Source organism: Pithys albifrons, chromosome Z (assembly GCF_047495875.1).
Source record: "Pithys albifrons albifrons isolate INPA30051 chromosome Z, PitAlb_v1, whole genome shotgun sequence".
Taxonomy (NCBI): domain Eukaryota; kingdom Metazoa; phylum Chordata; class Aves; order Passeriformes; family Thamnophilidae; genus Pithys; species Pithys albifrons.
This window is the reverse complement of record NC_092497.1, coordinates 12,242,307-12,258,843: the sequence shown is the minus strand read 5'-3', so window position 1 is coordinate 12,258,843 and position 16,537 is coordinate 12,242,307. Positions and strand designations below refer to the sequence as shown.

The 16,537-nt window shown below is 37.8% G+C and overlaps 1 protein-coding gene across 6 annotated transcripts in view; it reads left to right on the top strand.

Annotated features, from left to right (window-relative positions):
• The window catches only part of PRLR (prolactin receptor), a 159,185-nt gene that overhangs the window by 124,225 nt on the left and 18,423 nt on the right, over nt 1–16,537 (top strand). The window contains exons 11-17 of one of the 6 annotated variants that reach the window (XM_071579882.1): nt 720–894; nt 2,661–2,877; nt 5,912–5,975; nt 10,726–10,839; nt 11,827–11,959; nt 15,358–15,527; nt 16,306–16,472. In XM_071579882.1, coding sequence (XP_071435983.1) covers nt 10,770–10,839; nt 11,827–11,959; nt 15,358–15,527; nt 16,306–16,472 — 540 coding nt within the window. In that variant the 5' untranslated portion in view covers nt 720–894; nt 2,661–2,877; nt 5,912–5,975; nt 10,726–10,769. Of the gene's footprint in view, nt 1–719; nt 895–2,660; nt 2,878–4,445; nt 4,946–5,911; nt 5,976–10,725; nt 10,840–11,826; nt 11,960–15,357; nt 15,528–16,305; nt 16,473–16,537 lie in introns of those variants that run through there. The other 5 variants (XM_071579883.1, XM_071579884.1, XM_071579885.1 and 2 more) reach the window with 5 other exon arrangements.

The window sequence follows — 16,537 nt, the reverse complement described above, 5'->3', positions numbered from 1 at the left end:
AAGGCAACATGAAAAGATGCAGGTAGCAATATTGGCTGAGGTGTGGATCCAAGTTTCAATAGAAATTACTTTTTTATCAACTGAAAAGGTCAGCCTTTATGCAAGCATGGATTTAAAAGCCTTGTTGTTATTACCTAAACTAATACCCACAGTTAAAGTATTTTTTTCCTCCTGCTATTTCATAAATGTCAGCATAAGGTTTTTATTTCAGGGATTGTGGAAGAAATTTAGTGGATTACACACAAAATGAATGTTTCTAGCATTTGAAATATAATTGAGTAATAGGGTGCCTACAAAAAATTATAAGTTACAGTTGAGTGTATTGGGATATGAAACAAAATGGGTTGGTTTTAATTATAGAGGCTGATAGTTGATTTCTAGTGATCTGAATTACCATACTTAAAATTATTTCAGCTGTTACTAAAATATCCTGGTTTGCTGTAATGTTCCATGAAGTCCATCCTACAGAGGGCAAGCATTAATGTTCCTGATGCCTATTCCTTTCCTTTGATTTCTTGTAAATATTAATATTTCTAAAAGAACTGCCATTGTTATTTCAGAGTTATTAACTTTAAATTTGGGTGAGTTTGGGGTTTTTTAATGTTTTGTGAGATAACCTTTGTCTGATTAAAGGATGATCTGATACTTCAGATGCTTGGGCATAAAAAAACCTGATCTTTGTCTACCTGCAGTTATTGAAACTCTTGAATTTTTTTCAGTTTCTTTTAGGTGAAAAGCAGGAGATTTGCTTTCAAGTAACTCTGAAATTATCACTCCAACACCCCACCTTCACACCTTCCCCTTTGGCCCCTACACTGAATGTGGTTTTGTAATCCTGATGAAGCATGTCATTTCAAAAGCAGAGGACTCCAGTGTTGACTCCAGTGCTGCAAGGTTAAGTCATAACCCAGTATAATAAGGCCTGTAAAACTTGGTTATTACTGTACTCACTGCAGGTTCAATCTGAAATTGAGTGTGAAGAAGGAGAAATTTCCCAGCCACTGAAACTATACAATATACAGTGAATCAAGAACATATACTGAAAAAACCCCAGATGTAGCCTGATGCATTGATACATGCTATAACCAAAATTCCTTTATTTCATTCTGAGTCTTTTTTCACCAAATAGCAGAAATTTACTAAAGAAAAATGTTGAAGTAGATTTTGCTCTGGTACAGAATATATTTTTAATCATTGAAATTTCTTCTCCAAGTTCTGTTAAGTAGCTATTTCTTCATTATTTAACCAAGAAGTGTTCAAACTCCACAGAGGAGTAGGACAAACTCAGTTATTCATATTAAATCTTACTGGGGACATTTGGTGTTACAGCAGAGGCAAGAAAGAGGCATTCTTATGACCTTAGTTTGCTAAAACTCAACAATGTCCATAATTTGAAACCTAATCTCCCATATTTAGTTGATCTATTTGTGAAGGTATTTGTTTGCCTTTGCTGCACAAGGAAGCTTTCTCTTTCTTTGCAAATCAAATTTCTTCAAAAATATTCTTGGCAGATGCTTATTCACTGTCAGACATGCAAATATTACCTGTTAGAAACACATTCATCACACAGAGTTGTCATTGCAGTTTGTAAGGAGCTGAGCAAAAGGGTTAACGAATGAATGGGTTAAGGAATGAATACATTAATAAATTTACCTTTAACCTCCAGAGATTGCACTGTTAGTCTTTATTCTCTAAACAAGCACATAAAAATCTCACAGTCTGCAACCTCAGAGTAATTTCCTTATCCTTCAAAACAAAAGAAAAATCCAAGCCACAATTCACTGTGGCTGAAAATCTCCAAGGCATAGCAGTCTGGGGTGAAGATGGGGAGTAAGATCAAGTTAGTGCTACACTTCATTCAGTTTATATATTCATAGTGAAGAAATCAGAAGGGATATTTGTATTCCTGATCAAAGGTTAGATTCAATTTGCTCAGAATGCACTTTTTAGAGGCATCAATATTCTTCCACTGCAAAACTAATTTTATTATTACCATTTTTTTTCTTTCTGGAAGATGACCATCTATGTAGAACTTAACACAGTTGTGATAGAGCAGTATTGATACTATTACTGGTTTAGTATGTAAATTTGAACATTTGACTTTCTGTAATAAGACTCTCCTTATGAAGAAGCTGTGTTTTCTACTGACATTAGAGATTAATGCCACCTACCTAAACTGCTGTAGAGAATAATCTGTTTATAAAATGTGTTAAACATGAGTCTACTCAGGCATGAGGTGGACAAACTCCCACCAAAATCTGAGCTAGGCATAATAAAGACACTTCTCTGCATATCCACATAATTCAGTATTAATAAGGTTGTAATTCTTCAAAAGTGCCAAAAGATTAATTACTTTTAACTCAATAAACTGAAGGCTGAATGTTTAATATTCTTGTATTCCCATTATTGTCAGCAATTTCTCTCAAATAATTAGTATTAGATTACCAGGATAACATTGTTTCATTCTTTTAACCAGTGTGCAACTTACCTGTACATAGCATTAGTGGTGGCCTTTAGCATGCAACCACAAAGCTCTTTTATCAAGGCTGGAGCTTGGGGACTATGTTTGAGAAATGTTCATGTTCACAAATAATAGGGCGTAGAGTGTTTTTATCAGTTTGATTGGAGCAGTAATTTTTGGTAATTGTGTTCTTTTACAGAGTAATTCTACAGTCACTTAAACAATTCAAGTGTAAATGTACAATATGTGCTTGGAAAAAGACAAAGAAACAGCTCCTTTTACAATTTCTTACTGAGGACCTCCTGAAAAAGGGAACACTGAAGTAGAAAATAGTTGTTACTCTCTGCTCCCACTGATACTGCTAATTGCTGAGCATTCTGGCGACTGAAGAAGAATATTTGCTCCCCTGCAGCCAGGTTCTTTCTCTTAGAGTCTTACCACAGTCACAAAGCTTTGAAGAGAGACTCCAGACCCAGACTCAGCCAAAATGGGCTGTCTCAGTCAAAGGGACTAAATAAACTGCTCTAGAGTTAAGATCACAACTTTCCTCAGCATTGGTACTTGCAGGCACTAGGATCCAGGAGAGGCTTCTCCTTCACCCAACCCCATCACCTGTGTTCAACAACAAAAGGCTATTTTGGGTTGGCATCCAGTGGGCTGAGCTTTTTAACTCAAACACAATCATGTAATACATTCAAAATTACAATTCATCTGACCCTGTGCTGCCTGGTGCAAACAGATTATTTGTTCTTTCCTCCTTCTGTGTCCTTCCTTGTTATCTTATTCCCTCTAACCTCTCACACTTTTCTCCGTTACTATGATCTTTTTCAAAGTCCTGTTTCTTGGCTTCCTCTAAGGTTTTCATAATTTTAGTCTCTCCACAATAAATCTTCTCACCTCTTCACCCACATCTTCCCCCAGAAATGTCAAAATAACAAGAGTTTCATTCCACTGCATTACTCAATGAAATTCTGTGTATAATTAAAGATTATCAAAAATTTTTCATCACTACCTGATTTCATTGAAAAAAAAAAGATATAAAAACCCCTGCAATTATTTGATTAGATTTCAGAAAATATTCTACTGGTAAATTTCAAAACAAAATGCTTTATGTTGATATCTGGTGATAGTTTTTCATTTTTGAATTTTGAAAATTTTCATGCTTTGGCTGTGGTTGAAAAAGAATTTGTGACATTCTGAGTTCTGAATTTTCTAAAACTGATCTTTCACGGGCAGTTTCCAGTTTATGGGATATTTAGAAAATATTTTATAATGAAAATAGTTTTTAGTCTCAAACAAAAAAATATTCCAGTTTTGACCCACTTTTCAGATCCCTTTCTTCCACTCTATATTATTAATTGGCTACTTAGATTTTGGCTCTTAAGAGCAGAAACTCTTCTTTGTCTGGTACCTAAGACAGTGAGATTCTGTCTTTGTTCTCAGGACTATCACAATAAATATTTGAATAAGGATTATTTTGTCTAGAAATACATGGATGAAAGTCATTGTCCTGATTTATGCAGAAGGTTAAGGTCTATCCTATCATGATCCTTTCCAGTCAGTGATATGATGAAGCCAATGCTTAAGCACTATTGCAGCTTTGGTAAAAAACTCATTTTATGTCAGGCATGTTATGTAGGGATGTGTCACTAGTTCATAAAATCATTTCCTGATGAAGGCATCATGAAAGTAGGAAAAGAAATTGCTGGTAGGATAGAACTGTGTGTTTTGATGTAGTATCAGGAAGCAGAGATCAGAAAAAGTGTTATTTTTATTTAGTGATTTTAACCATATATTTTCTCTTAGAACTATGCTTCCCTTTAAGTGTTAAACAACTGCACTGTTTTTAAAATATCTCTGTGAAGTAATCTAGATCTACAAGGCAGAATTTTGAGAAAATTCTATTTAGTCAATTTCAAGTCAGTGTTCCCAGCATGCACAGTGTCAACCAGATTTCTGTCCTCCCTAAAGCAGGAAGCATTTATTGAGCTCCATCTTTAAACTACATTTCACCTTATCTCATGGTTGACTAACTGCAAACATTATTTCTGCCATATTCAGTTGTATGTTATTGATGCCATTTTCAATATGCACATAAAAAAAGAAACCATTTATCGTCCTCAATTAAGTCCGTTCCTCTGTAATGGCATAATGTCTAGCTGCCAAATAACTTCATGGTATTTTTATTGCTCTCATTAGCTTTACTGAAATGGAGCCAAACAAAAGAATACCCTGGTAACTGGGTAATATGTCTTTCCACCTGGTCTCCAGGAGATACAGTATATTTTTAAAGTTAAATGGAAAATATTCTACTTTGTTTCAAATTGTTTACAGAGAGATTTTTGTAAGAAATAGAATGATGAAGATAGTAATTTCAAAGTTTGTAATTTAACATATAAATAGTTTTTATTTCTCCAGCAGGTACAAGTCACCCATTGAAGTTCATCTAAATTCCTCAGTTTCCTAAGCAGCTGCTCCCACTGGGTGGGTGCACAGACACAAAAACCACACAGGGGCCACACACATCAACAAAGCTGTGACATTTACATGTAACTTAGACATTTACACAGATATGTGTGCATATGCACACAAAAAATGAATCACTCTTGTAGCTGCTCTTAAATGCTCATTTGACCCAGTAGCTTGGCCCCAGATCCTCTGGTCTCCTCAGTTGTGGTGAAGCTGCATTTGAACCTGGATTTTGCAACCCGTCTCTTTTCCACTGGCTAATCCATCTGAAAGCTCACTAGCATCCAAAGGTACCACTCAGAACAATCCACCCAGGCAGAAGGTAGTTAGAAATAGGATTTAATGAGAGCATAGATTGGACTACAGTGATCTGGCACACATTTCAGTCTGACAAGCCACCAGTTTACACTGGACTGACCTCCTTATTCCTCTTATTTTCCCATGCTTGTTTGTCCCCAGTCCACTTTCCTTTCCTCCCCAAATTCTTTCCCCCTGCTGTATCCCTTACTGAGTGCTACACCTCCTTCAGTCAATGAGACATGTGGGGAAGGGGATTTGTGTGGGTTCCACACAAGGTCTGTGCTTTGGTAGTCAGGTGAAGCTCATTCCCTGCTCCCCGTTTTCACTGATCAAGCTGCTGGAATGCCTCCCACAGCCCTGTCAGTCCTTATCTGCTCCTGCCCTGGCCTGTGTGGATGGTTGGCCTTCGAGTAGCCTAGCACAATCTGCTAGTGAGTTTAAACAGCATCCGAAGTTGCTACAAAGTTTTGTGCTTTTATTCAAAGTGATAAAGGAAAGCACACACAGCAACACAGTATTTTATGGTAGTCTCTTGCTCTCAGTGTTTAAATATATTGACTTAGAATGTCAGTAGCTACAGTAGCTAATTCAAAGAGTGACCTTTTTTCTCCTTATATTTTGGGAATAAAGTAATGTTTCTTCTGATAATGTACTAATCCTAGAATTCTTTTTCTTTTGCAGCTTGTCAAGTGATCTGACATTCATGAAAGAGGAATAAGCTTCCTCACATACATGAATCCTTTAGGTAGGAAATTCAACTTTAGATTTCCTGACTATGCTATATATAAAGAATATTTTAAATTATTATAGGGAGATGACTGTGGAGTCAGGCTTGGTAGTTGGTAGAGATTGATTTCCATCATATTTCACGTTCTAATGTAAATTCTAACTTTCAGACTGTTAAATTTTACTCTTTAGAGCTTATGCTCTGCTTTTCTTTAGAAGACAGATGTAAAAATAATAATCCTGCAATTATGGCTAAACATTCAAACCACCAGGGAAAAAAATGGAATATTCAGGAGCTGTGAGACTGGTAGAGAAAGATTGCTATTGTTAGCTAAATTGTGTTTTAGTGGGAAAACAGAGGTACTAGAGGTGGTATAAAGAAAAGAAAATTATCTGGGTTTAGCTATTGTTAAACTTCTAATGAGTCTTAGCAAAGCACTTGGTCATTCTTTGTCATAGTTCCCCATCTGTAAAGTAGGAATAATGGTACTTTTTTTTTTGTCAGTTTAAATGGTGAGTGTTTTTATGAGACTTTCAGGCTCATTTCTGTAAAATCAATAGGAGCTAAGAGTATGAACACTATGATGGAGAAGTAAGATTCTAAACTATTTTCAACAATCTGTGGTTTCATAATTTTTTTCTTTTCAAAAATGAATCAAATCTTTCAGACTGAGGAACATATATCCATGAGTGAGGGAAGCTATTCCCTTCATTGTCACATCTTGACTGCTAATCAGAGGAAGGACTGCAAAGAGTTATTAGGAGGTGGTTTTTGTTTAAGAGAGAAATTTAGGAAAAGTATATTACAAACCCATATATAGGCTTTTCAGGTGAAATCTAAAAGACTTTTACATTGCTCCTATTCTATGCAACACAGAAATATGAAGTCCTTAGTCACAATAAATTAACTAGATGTCTAGGTTCCCACATATATCCAACAGCAGGCACTACACATCCTTACAAAGTATTCCACAGAACCTATGTGCTAAAAGTAGCCACCTGGAATCAGTCACAAGAAATTCAGACCAGAGGAACATCTGAACTCCCTATCTTCTCTGGAGCCTGTTCATCACTATGAAGGTGCCTGAGGAACTCAGAGTTATGAGACATCCAATTAGAGTTCATTCAGAGAGGGGAAGCAGAGTTCTGGTCATACTGCACACCTACAGCTTTCATTTGCACTATAATACCAGCCATCACTGTCATTCAGAAATACTTCAAGCCATAACAGTGCTCAAGTCATGGCTAGAAGTGTGTATCCCTGACACTTGAGATGTCTGTGTGGGAAGCAGACTCATGCAATGTCTACGGTATAGTTGAATGTTCTGGATGGTCGAACAGACTGTCACATTCTTTCTTTATTTGTACTTGGTTTCACACAGCTGTAGTTCAGCCTTTCAAATGGTAATGAGCTCTGGTGTTTTGCGATCTCCTTAAACTGCCTTCCCCAAGGCTGAAAGATGAATATTGCTTATCATCATGACAAATGGGAATGTGAAACTTTTTCAGTACATTCTGGTAAAGTACTTTTGGCTTTTGATTTATTTAACCATGCAAGCAGAGCTTGAGATGGACATAATGTCATTGCCAGTGGCTGATACATAGTTGTTCCTGTTCCTGCAAGCCTGAAAGCATTGTAGATAGAAAATTTTTCCATCTATGCAGAACTGAGACTTCTCTGACAATCTTAAGAAATTTATCCATCAGTATAGCCAAGAAAGAAATAAAAGAATGCAAGAACTAAAAGTCAATTATGACAAGAACATTTTTATCTCAATCATGATCCACAGCACCTGATTTCAGTGCTGGTGTTCAGCTTTCAGCTTCATCTAGTAGCATTGTCAGCACAGTTTTCAACCATATAATTTCATTATCAATATTCAATTGTCAATACCAGTGTAAAATTATCTTGCAGAAATATCTAACTCTTCTGTGCATTCTAAAACCACTGTAATAATTCCCATTTCCATCAAGGAGCACTGTTTTCCAGTGTCTGATGTGCAGCTATTGAATACGCTGTGTGAAAAGGCAGAAATTCAGCTGGAATGCCAGAATGCAATAACTTGGTTGGAATTAAATCAAAACCTTCTAAAGGAGGCATGTGACCTTTTAATTATCAGTTCTCAACCCTTGGTTTTGCATGACTTTGTGAGAAGTCAATGTCCACTGTATCCCTGATAAAAGAATGCATTCAGTCCTAAATTTGAGGCATTCCCTCACATCTTTAATAATGCTAGTTGCCCTTTTATGGAAACATTTTCATGTCATAGATACGGGAGATGCACTTTTGATACAGTTATGGCAAAGTGGGCATTATCTATTTTATCAAAGCAAATATTAATAAAAAAGGTATCTCTTCTAAAGCTTTATGAACTCCATCTGAATCACAAATTCCAAATACCAGGCACCCATGGAAACATTCATATTTCACATATTCTTATTTTCCTGCTTTAGTTGCTTATCTCTACTGTTATGTTTATAGATGACAAACACCCTTGCATGGAGTACAAAGCTAATTCTTAAAGTCACCATCATGGGAGGGTCTCTATGTCATGTTTATAGCTGTGTTCTAAATCTGTTTTAAATCTGGTTTGGTGTTTTTCCAAGTATGGGTGATGAGAATTGTACACAGAGCCTCATCTGTGGCACTAATAGGTCCATATTCCTCCCCTGTATTCCTTCTGTTCATTTTCACAGCCACATTATGATGTTTCACAATCATCTCATTTTCAGATGCCCCCAAGGAAAAATACTTGGCTTTAAATGCAATCATTTCTCCCTCTTTCTATTAATTTTGTTCTTCAGTTTTTTAGTTTCCAAAATTATACTATTTTACTTGCAGAGTGCTCTAATAAATATCTTTCTTAATGGTGCCTTGTTTTTGTCATATTGAAGAATTTAATTCTTTTAGCTGTTGTAATCAGTTTCTCTTACCTGACCTTTCTTCACACAGAAAAGATACATATGTAAAAGTCAAAAAATAAATCATATGGTACCAGTTCCCTAAAGGGAGTCACAGTGTGATTCTCAGTTTGAAAGTGCTGTATTTTGCAAATTATTAATCTATTTTTAGAAATAGTAAAATATTCTAAATAGTATCATATGTCTATTACATAGCTACTATTTATAGTTAGTATTTCATCTTCACTTGAGAAAAATGTTCCTTGTATGAGTACAATCACCTGCATTGCTCATTATACAACACTAAGTTTTTGGCTAGTTTCTAAAGGTAAACACTAACATTTCTGCCTGCCATTTGTTTACAGTAGTAAAATTTCCATGTGCTTACATAAAACTGGAATTTATATTTGAGTATTTCTCTCTCCACTGACTTCATATGCACAGAATGCTCTGAGTGAGTTTAAAACCAGCCCAGATGTGATTTTACAGCATGTTTCTCAGTTACATGTGTAACTGGATATTCCAAAAGGCTATATGGAAATGCAGCCAACTGTTGTTGTTTTCCTAATTGTCCATGGTAACCATGTTTTGGACTCAGTTAAATTAACTGATACTTCATTTGCCTTTGTGCTTGAAAAACATTTGTATGATGATGGATTAGAGTTTCTTTATGAAGAAGATGAATTGCATACTGAAAATTGAGTCATCTGATAAACAACAAAGGATTTTTCCTCACCAAAGACACAGCTTGTTCCCATGCTGTGCTACAATGAATGGATTGCAAGCATACAAATACCTGTCGGATGTGCTTGGTAGGGGTGGAAAGCTGAGATAAAGAGGCTTGTATTTAGCTAGTAAATTGTTCTTCTTTAGTTTCAAAGTGTGAAGTTGGCTACTGAGAAGCTAATAGGTGACCGTGGTCATCATCTCCAAGGAGGAAGCATATTGGTGGGAGAAGCAGCAGGTTTGCATTAAGTCGTTCTGGCTTTCCTTGAGGCTAAGCAAACATATTTATCATCAGCAGGTCCTCCAGAGCACCCAGAGTTATAACCTGAATTCTGAGGACATCTAGCGGCGTCAGCCCACTGCAGGGTCAGGGTCTTTGTCACAGCTGGTGGCTTCCCAATTGCACATGTGTATTTCCAGCCGAGTTCTACAGCACTGGCCTTTGCAGCTTGAGGAAAGAGAGATAAATGCATCCCGTCTTGCCTTTTCACACAGTAAATTAGCTGTGACATTGTGCCACTTTTTCCTTGGTTTCTTTTCTCTGGTCTTGACATTTCCACTTCACTGCAAAATCAAATGCAGTAAAAAAAAACAATTAATTGAATGCACAGAAATAGTAGGATTCTTCATCTCAGTGATCCTGAATTCAGCATTGACAATCTCATATATTCAGAAGTCATGCAATTGGATCCAAAATCATAACCTTATAACCTTTCTATTTGCCTTCTGTTTTCAGGACTTTCAGAGTTTAAATGTGTTGACCTTTTCTTGGTATAAATAAGGAATAAAAGTGTATTTTTGTTACCAAAAGGCTGGTATCTTAGGTAAATTAATGACTCTAAAAGTTAGAATTCTAAGATAAGCACCCAGCACTCCAAGATGCCAAATAAATACACAAGATTTATTAATGCTGTGAAATTGTCATTCTAGTTAACCATTCAAAGACTTTTGGGAAGACCTAGTTGCTATTCTGCGATTCAGGTTTTCAGTTTCTGAAGTGGAAATGTAGGTGTTGCTGCACCTTTTTGAGAGAGAACAAGAATCAATTAGCTGCAATTCAAAAAGGACTTTGATCAAGTCAAGTGATACATATTACACACTAAGTATTGTTACTGACTGTTGCATTATGGCGTGCTTTTCAGTAGGGCCCTGATCTGATATTTCCTCCTGAGGAAAAGCAGACATCATGAAGCAGACATTAATTTCATCAGTTCAAATTATTTTGCAGTTTGCTCTGACTACAGTGGTCCTGACTGGTAAGTGCAACACTTCCTGGAACACTTGTTTTTCTTTACAACATTCCCTTCAGAAAAGTATGAGGCTTTACCCAATCTACCCTGACCACCACTGGAGCCTGTACCTATTTAGATTACTTTCTTCTGAAGTTTTTTATGGACATGTTGGAAATGGCTAGAGTCCTTTTTTAATATAGTATGAATTTAAGGATTGTGTGGTGGCAGTGATGAAAGGTGCTCCCTCCGCCCCTACATTTCCTTCATGCTTGTCATCTTCTTGGAAATTAGCATCATTTCAATAGTTACACTGTTTGAGGTAATGATTTGGACCTTTAATGAAATAAAGATAAGCTTAGGTTCAAAGGTCACATGCTTTTCATTTCAAAATGTATGGAAATTTATGGTCTATGTTCTTGATATAAGTTAATGACAAGTAGTCTTAACAAGAAATATTCTTAAATGTATTTGAATTAACAGAGAATATTCAAATAATTCACGAATACATTCAGGTTGACAGTACACAAAAAAGCCCATCTAGCCCATTGATTCTTATTGTCTAACCTATAATTTACCCCAAATATGCACAAATAGTGGAATTTTAGTTCTGTTGCAAAGTTGAAGGTGAAATTTAATTTTAAGATGATCTGAAGATGAAAAAATTTATTGTTTTACCAAAAAAAATCAGAAAGGTCCTCTATTTACTTCCAATCTTTGTAATTTAATTTGAAGATAAATATACATTTTTCGAGTTTAGGTAAAAATTAAATTTTTGTATCAAGAAGAGAAGCAAAATAATTTTAGCAGTTATTTTAGATGCTTAGAGTAAAAATATATATTTCTGAAAGTTTTCTCCAGGCAGATTTATTCACCCAAGTCACTCCATAGTTTCACTTAGTTTTATGGTCTTCAAAAATGCATTCCCTGGTGCCTGGACTTACCATTCTGCAATAACAACTAAAAACACTGTCTGCCTCTAATATAACTAACTGGATTTTTGCACTTCCCTAGGTCAGTCCTACCCTGGGAAACCTACAATAGTAAGATGTCGTTCTCTGGAAAAGGAAACCTTTTCTTGTTGGTGGAAGCCTGGCTCGGATGGAGGACTTCCTACCAATTACACCTTGTTCTACAGCAAGGACAGGTAACAAGTGGTGCATACATATTCTATAAGAGAGTGATGGTTATGACAGAACAAGGAATTTTTAAAGTTGTTTTTATGAATCCTTGTTAACCTCAGAAAGCCAACATGGGCTGCATGAGATGAGCGGCTTCCCTTACTGGAAAAAGCTGGGCCACTGCCAGTCCCAAATATTCAGTCAGTCCCTACTGAAACTCATCCAACCTAAAATCCCACTGGTCTGAAGAAGTGTTGGGAAACACATAATTGTCCATTTTATCAGGAGGCACACAGTTTTTAGCTCTGAGGAGTGGAGCATCAGGGCACCATGAGGCAGAGGGAGCTCTCATCCAGGGCCCATCCCACCACCCCAGCCAGGGAGCAGGGAAGGCTGGGGGCAGCCTAGCCCTGGGCATCGGGCACCTGCTTGGGGACAGGGACAGGTTGAGGCCTGACTGGGCCAGGACATCAATCCACAGTCTGAGGCTGGCTTGGTGAGCCCATGGAAGGGCAGAGCTTTGGGGAAATGGAGACCATCCCTGCTGTGAGGGGCTGGAACAGGGACCTGGGACCCCGGTGGAGCCTGGGGAAATTGGGCAGGGGCAGTCAGGGTTGGGGGGACCTTTCGGTCCCTGCCAAGGATCTTTACCATTACTATGCAAAGCAAAACCCCATCTGGAATGTAGAGAGTAATTGTTTCCCCTTTGAGGTTTGTAGCCAATCTCATGGTTTCCAAAATGGAGTGAAATCAGATGTGAGTAGCACATCTCCAAAGTTACTGTTTGGTAAGGTCTGTGATTCCCTCATTCCCTTTAGGAATAAATCGCATATGTTTGGCAACTTTGTTTAACTTATGCATCTTTGTATAACTGTACTTTTTTTCCTGAAAACAAGAGGTCTTTGAACAGGGCCAAGTATGCAGGGAAGCTCGGAGATTAAATTTCTTTGAATAAATCCAGTCAGGTCCAGAATAGATAAGGTAAAGCCTCAGACATCCTTGCATCAGTTAAATAAACTCCAGATCATTTGGTATTGATTGAACAGAAAAGATGCAGCCTTTAATAAAGTTACCACACTCAACAATCATCTGAGAGTTCTTATTTTATTAAAGCCCTGATGTTTCAGTCTTCATCAAAACAAGTTTTAATTAACATTTTAAGTCCTATGTATCACTGCCCAGAGCAGTCCTGCTTAGCGAGGAATAGGAGTGCTTATCCAGTTCATTAAATCTGCTGAACCCAGGCACTGCTAAGCACTTCAGATCTGGGCCACAATTGCATCTCTAGGCTCATTGTCTCGCAGGTGTGATCGCCTTATTCCCATCTTTTCTTTGAGAACTGTGACAAAACTTCCTAGGAACTAAGAGATGTTATTATTAGCGATGCACAGAGCACAGCAGTGGGACTAACATGCATTCTTGCACCACATCAGCTGGTGCTTTGGGTTTGTGTAGTTCTTCACACCTGGGCTAGGCTGTGAATACATCACCCAGTTCAGCTTTAATCGAGTACAAACCAATAACTCTCCTAAAAAGGCTGAAGACCTGTATAAAAGTAATTTGTAAGAGACCATGAACTAATAAGGGATTTTTATTTTTGAGATAGTTGTGATGATGATCATGTTAAAAAGCAGATAAATTAACATCAGGAAGGTCGTGGAACAGGTCATCTGGAGAGTGACTACATAGCACATACAGGACACACAAGGGATCAGGCCCAGCTACCAAGGACTTAGGAAAGGCAGGTCCTGCCTGACCAACCTGGTTTCTTTTATGATCAGTTTACCCACCTGGTGGATGAGGGGAAGGCTGTGGATGTGTCTACGTGGACTTCAGCAAAGCCTTTGGCACTGTCTCCCACATCACTCTCCCAGAAAAGCAGCCCACAGCTTGGACAGGGGCACTCTGCGCTGGGTTAGGAACTGGCTGATGGCCGGGCACAGAGCGTGCTGGTGAATGGGGCTGCATCCAGCTGGCAGCTGGTCCCTTGTGGTGTCCCCCAGGGGTCAGTGTTGGGCCCAGTCCACTTTAATATCTTTATTGATGATTTGGTCAAGGGGACCAAAGTGCACCCTCAGTTGGTTTGCAGATGACACCAGGTAGGAGGAAATGCTGGAGGGCAGGAGGGCTCTGCAGAGGAACCTGGACAGGCAGGCTGAATGGGCCAAGGACAATGGTATGAGGTTCAACAAGGCCAAGTGCTGGGTCCTGCCCTTGGGTCACAATAACCCCAGGCTACACTCTAGGACTGGGGAAGAATCCAGCGGAAAAAGAGGTGTGGGAGAGTGCTGATCAGCAGTGACTAAACATGAGCCATCAGTGTGCCTGGGTGGCCAAGAAGGGCAATGGCATCCTGGCCTGTATCAGCAATAGTGTGTTCAGCAGGGCTAGGACAGTGATGGGGCACGGGTGAGGCCCTAGCTTGAGTCATGTGTCAAGTTCTGGACCCCTCAAGGAAGGATATTGAGATGCTGGAGCAAGTCCAGAGAAGGGCAGTGGAGTTAGAGAAGGGTCTGGAGCACAAGTCCTGGGAGAAGTAACTGAGAGAGCTGGTGGTGTTTAAGCTGGAGAAAAGGAGGCTGGCAGGGAACGTTATCATTCCCTACAGCTACCTGAGAGGAAGTTTTAGTGAGAGGAGGGTCGGCCTCTTGTCATGTAACTGGAGACAGGATAAGAGGAAATGACCTCATGTCGTGCCAGGGGAGGTTCAGGTTCAATATCAGGAAGAATTTCTTCATGGAAAGGGTGTTTAAGCATTGGAATGAACTCCCGATGGAGGTCACCATTCCTGGAGGTGTTCCAAGAAATGCTGTATGTGGCACTTTAGTGTCATGGTCTAGTTGACAAGGTGGAGATCAACCAAAAGTTGGACCTGATGATCATAGAGGTCTTTTCTAGCCTAAATGATACTGTGATCTTGCTGAAAACAAACTAATGAGTCCAACAGTCCTCTGCCATAGGGCCCCTCAAGTTAATTTCCAGGGTTAATATGCCAAGAAGATATTTAGCAACTCTTCTTATTTAGTCTATGTGAATGTCTTTAATTTCCCTTTTATTTGCTTATAAATATTGTTAAAACTGCTTTTGCTGTCTCTCTAAATGTCTTTTTCCATTCTTTTATCAACATATCTCTGTGTATAAAAAAGGGAGGGAAAGAACTCATTCAGAAAAACTGCAGTAAAAATAACAATGAAGCATTTATGGCAATAGCATTTGAAACCAAAATGTTTCCCAGAAGTGAGATTACATATATTACATGCCATTATTATATTCTCATGTGATATATTATATATCTATATATAAAAATAATATTATATTATATATAAACATTTCAAATTTATCTACTGAACCTAGGCCATTACTAGAATATTACCTGCTTTTCTTTATTTCCTAAACTTTTAACTTTTAAATCATTTTATTTCAGTGAAGAAAAAATCTATGAATGTCCAGACTACCAAGCGTCAGGTCCCAATTCCTGCTACTTTGATAAAAACCACACTAATCCCTGGACAACATATATTATCACTGTAATGGCAACGAATGAGATTGGAAGTAACAGCTCAGATCCTCAGTATGTGGATGTAACCTCCATAGGTAAAAAGAGAAGAATAAAATGGAAAACAAGCTAGTTGGAGATGTATGCAGTTTTTAATGTCAGAACAAGTAGTGGTGAAACATTTTTCCTCATGATGTGAAAATTGATACGGAGAAGTGTTTATCTACAGGTGATCTAAAATACGCAACTTAAATTTATGTGAAAACTGCATTTTACTGATAAAAAGTAACTACATATTTTATTGTAATTTTAACTGTAGCTTAAAAATTGGCTTCAGTTTCTAGTTGTCTCCAGTATTTCACTTAGACTCAATGCAGATTATAAAATTTTCACTAGGTTAAGCTACCTGAATTTTCCAAATGTGAGCATTTTACAGCTGCTGGCATTGGAGTCTCAGAAATGTAAAAATAACTGCCTGAGCACTGTACAGGCTTTTTGTAGTATTTAATATTCCTGCCTCTGTTCTGCTCTCTGCATACACATAATATACACATTGTAATGATAATGTACTTAGTCATTTTATATCATGAAATATCTGACATTTTATTTTTTCAATAGTAGCCAAATGAAATTATGATTTGTTTTTCCTTTGCCTGACCAGTTCAGAGTAAGGTCTAAGATTTGCTGATACTGTGGTAGATCAGTAGCTAGTTAAACTTTTTAGGGAGAAAGAAAAAAGAAAAGGCTTGCACTATTCCCTTACAGAAGTGCTGAATGATCTGAAATTAATGTGATGAAATACAAAACCATAAAGGAGGCGCCGCTTCTGAGAGAAGATTAAATTATTAATGGCATGCTTTTCATTCATTCATACAGTTCAGCCAGATGCTCCTGTGAACCTCTCTCTAGAAACAAAATCATCTGCTAACATAACATACCTTTGGGCAAAATGGTCTCCACCTCCGCTAGCTGATGTCAGCTCTAACTCACATGTGTATCACTATGAGCTACGACTTAAACCTGAGGAAAAGGAAGAGTGGGAGGTAATGGAAAAGTATATTTATTGTATAAATGCTCTATTTAGTGAGTTCTCTTGTCTCAATTTAAC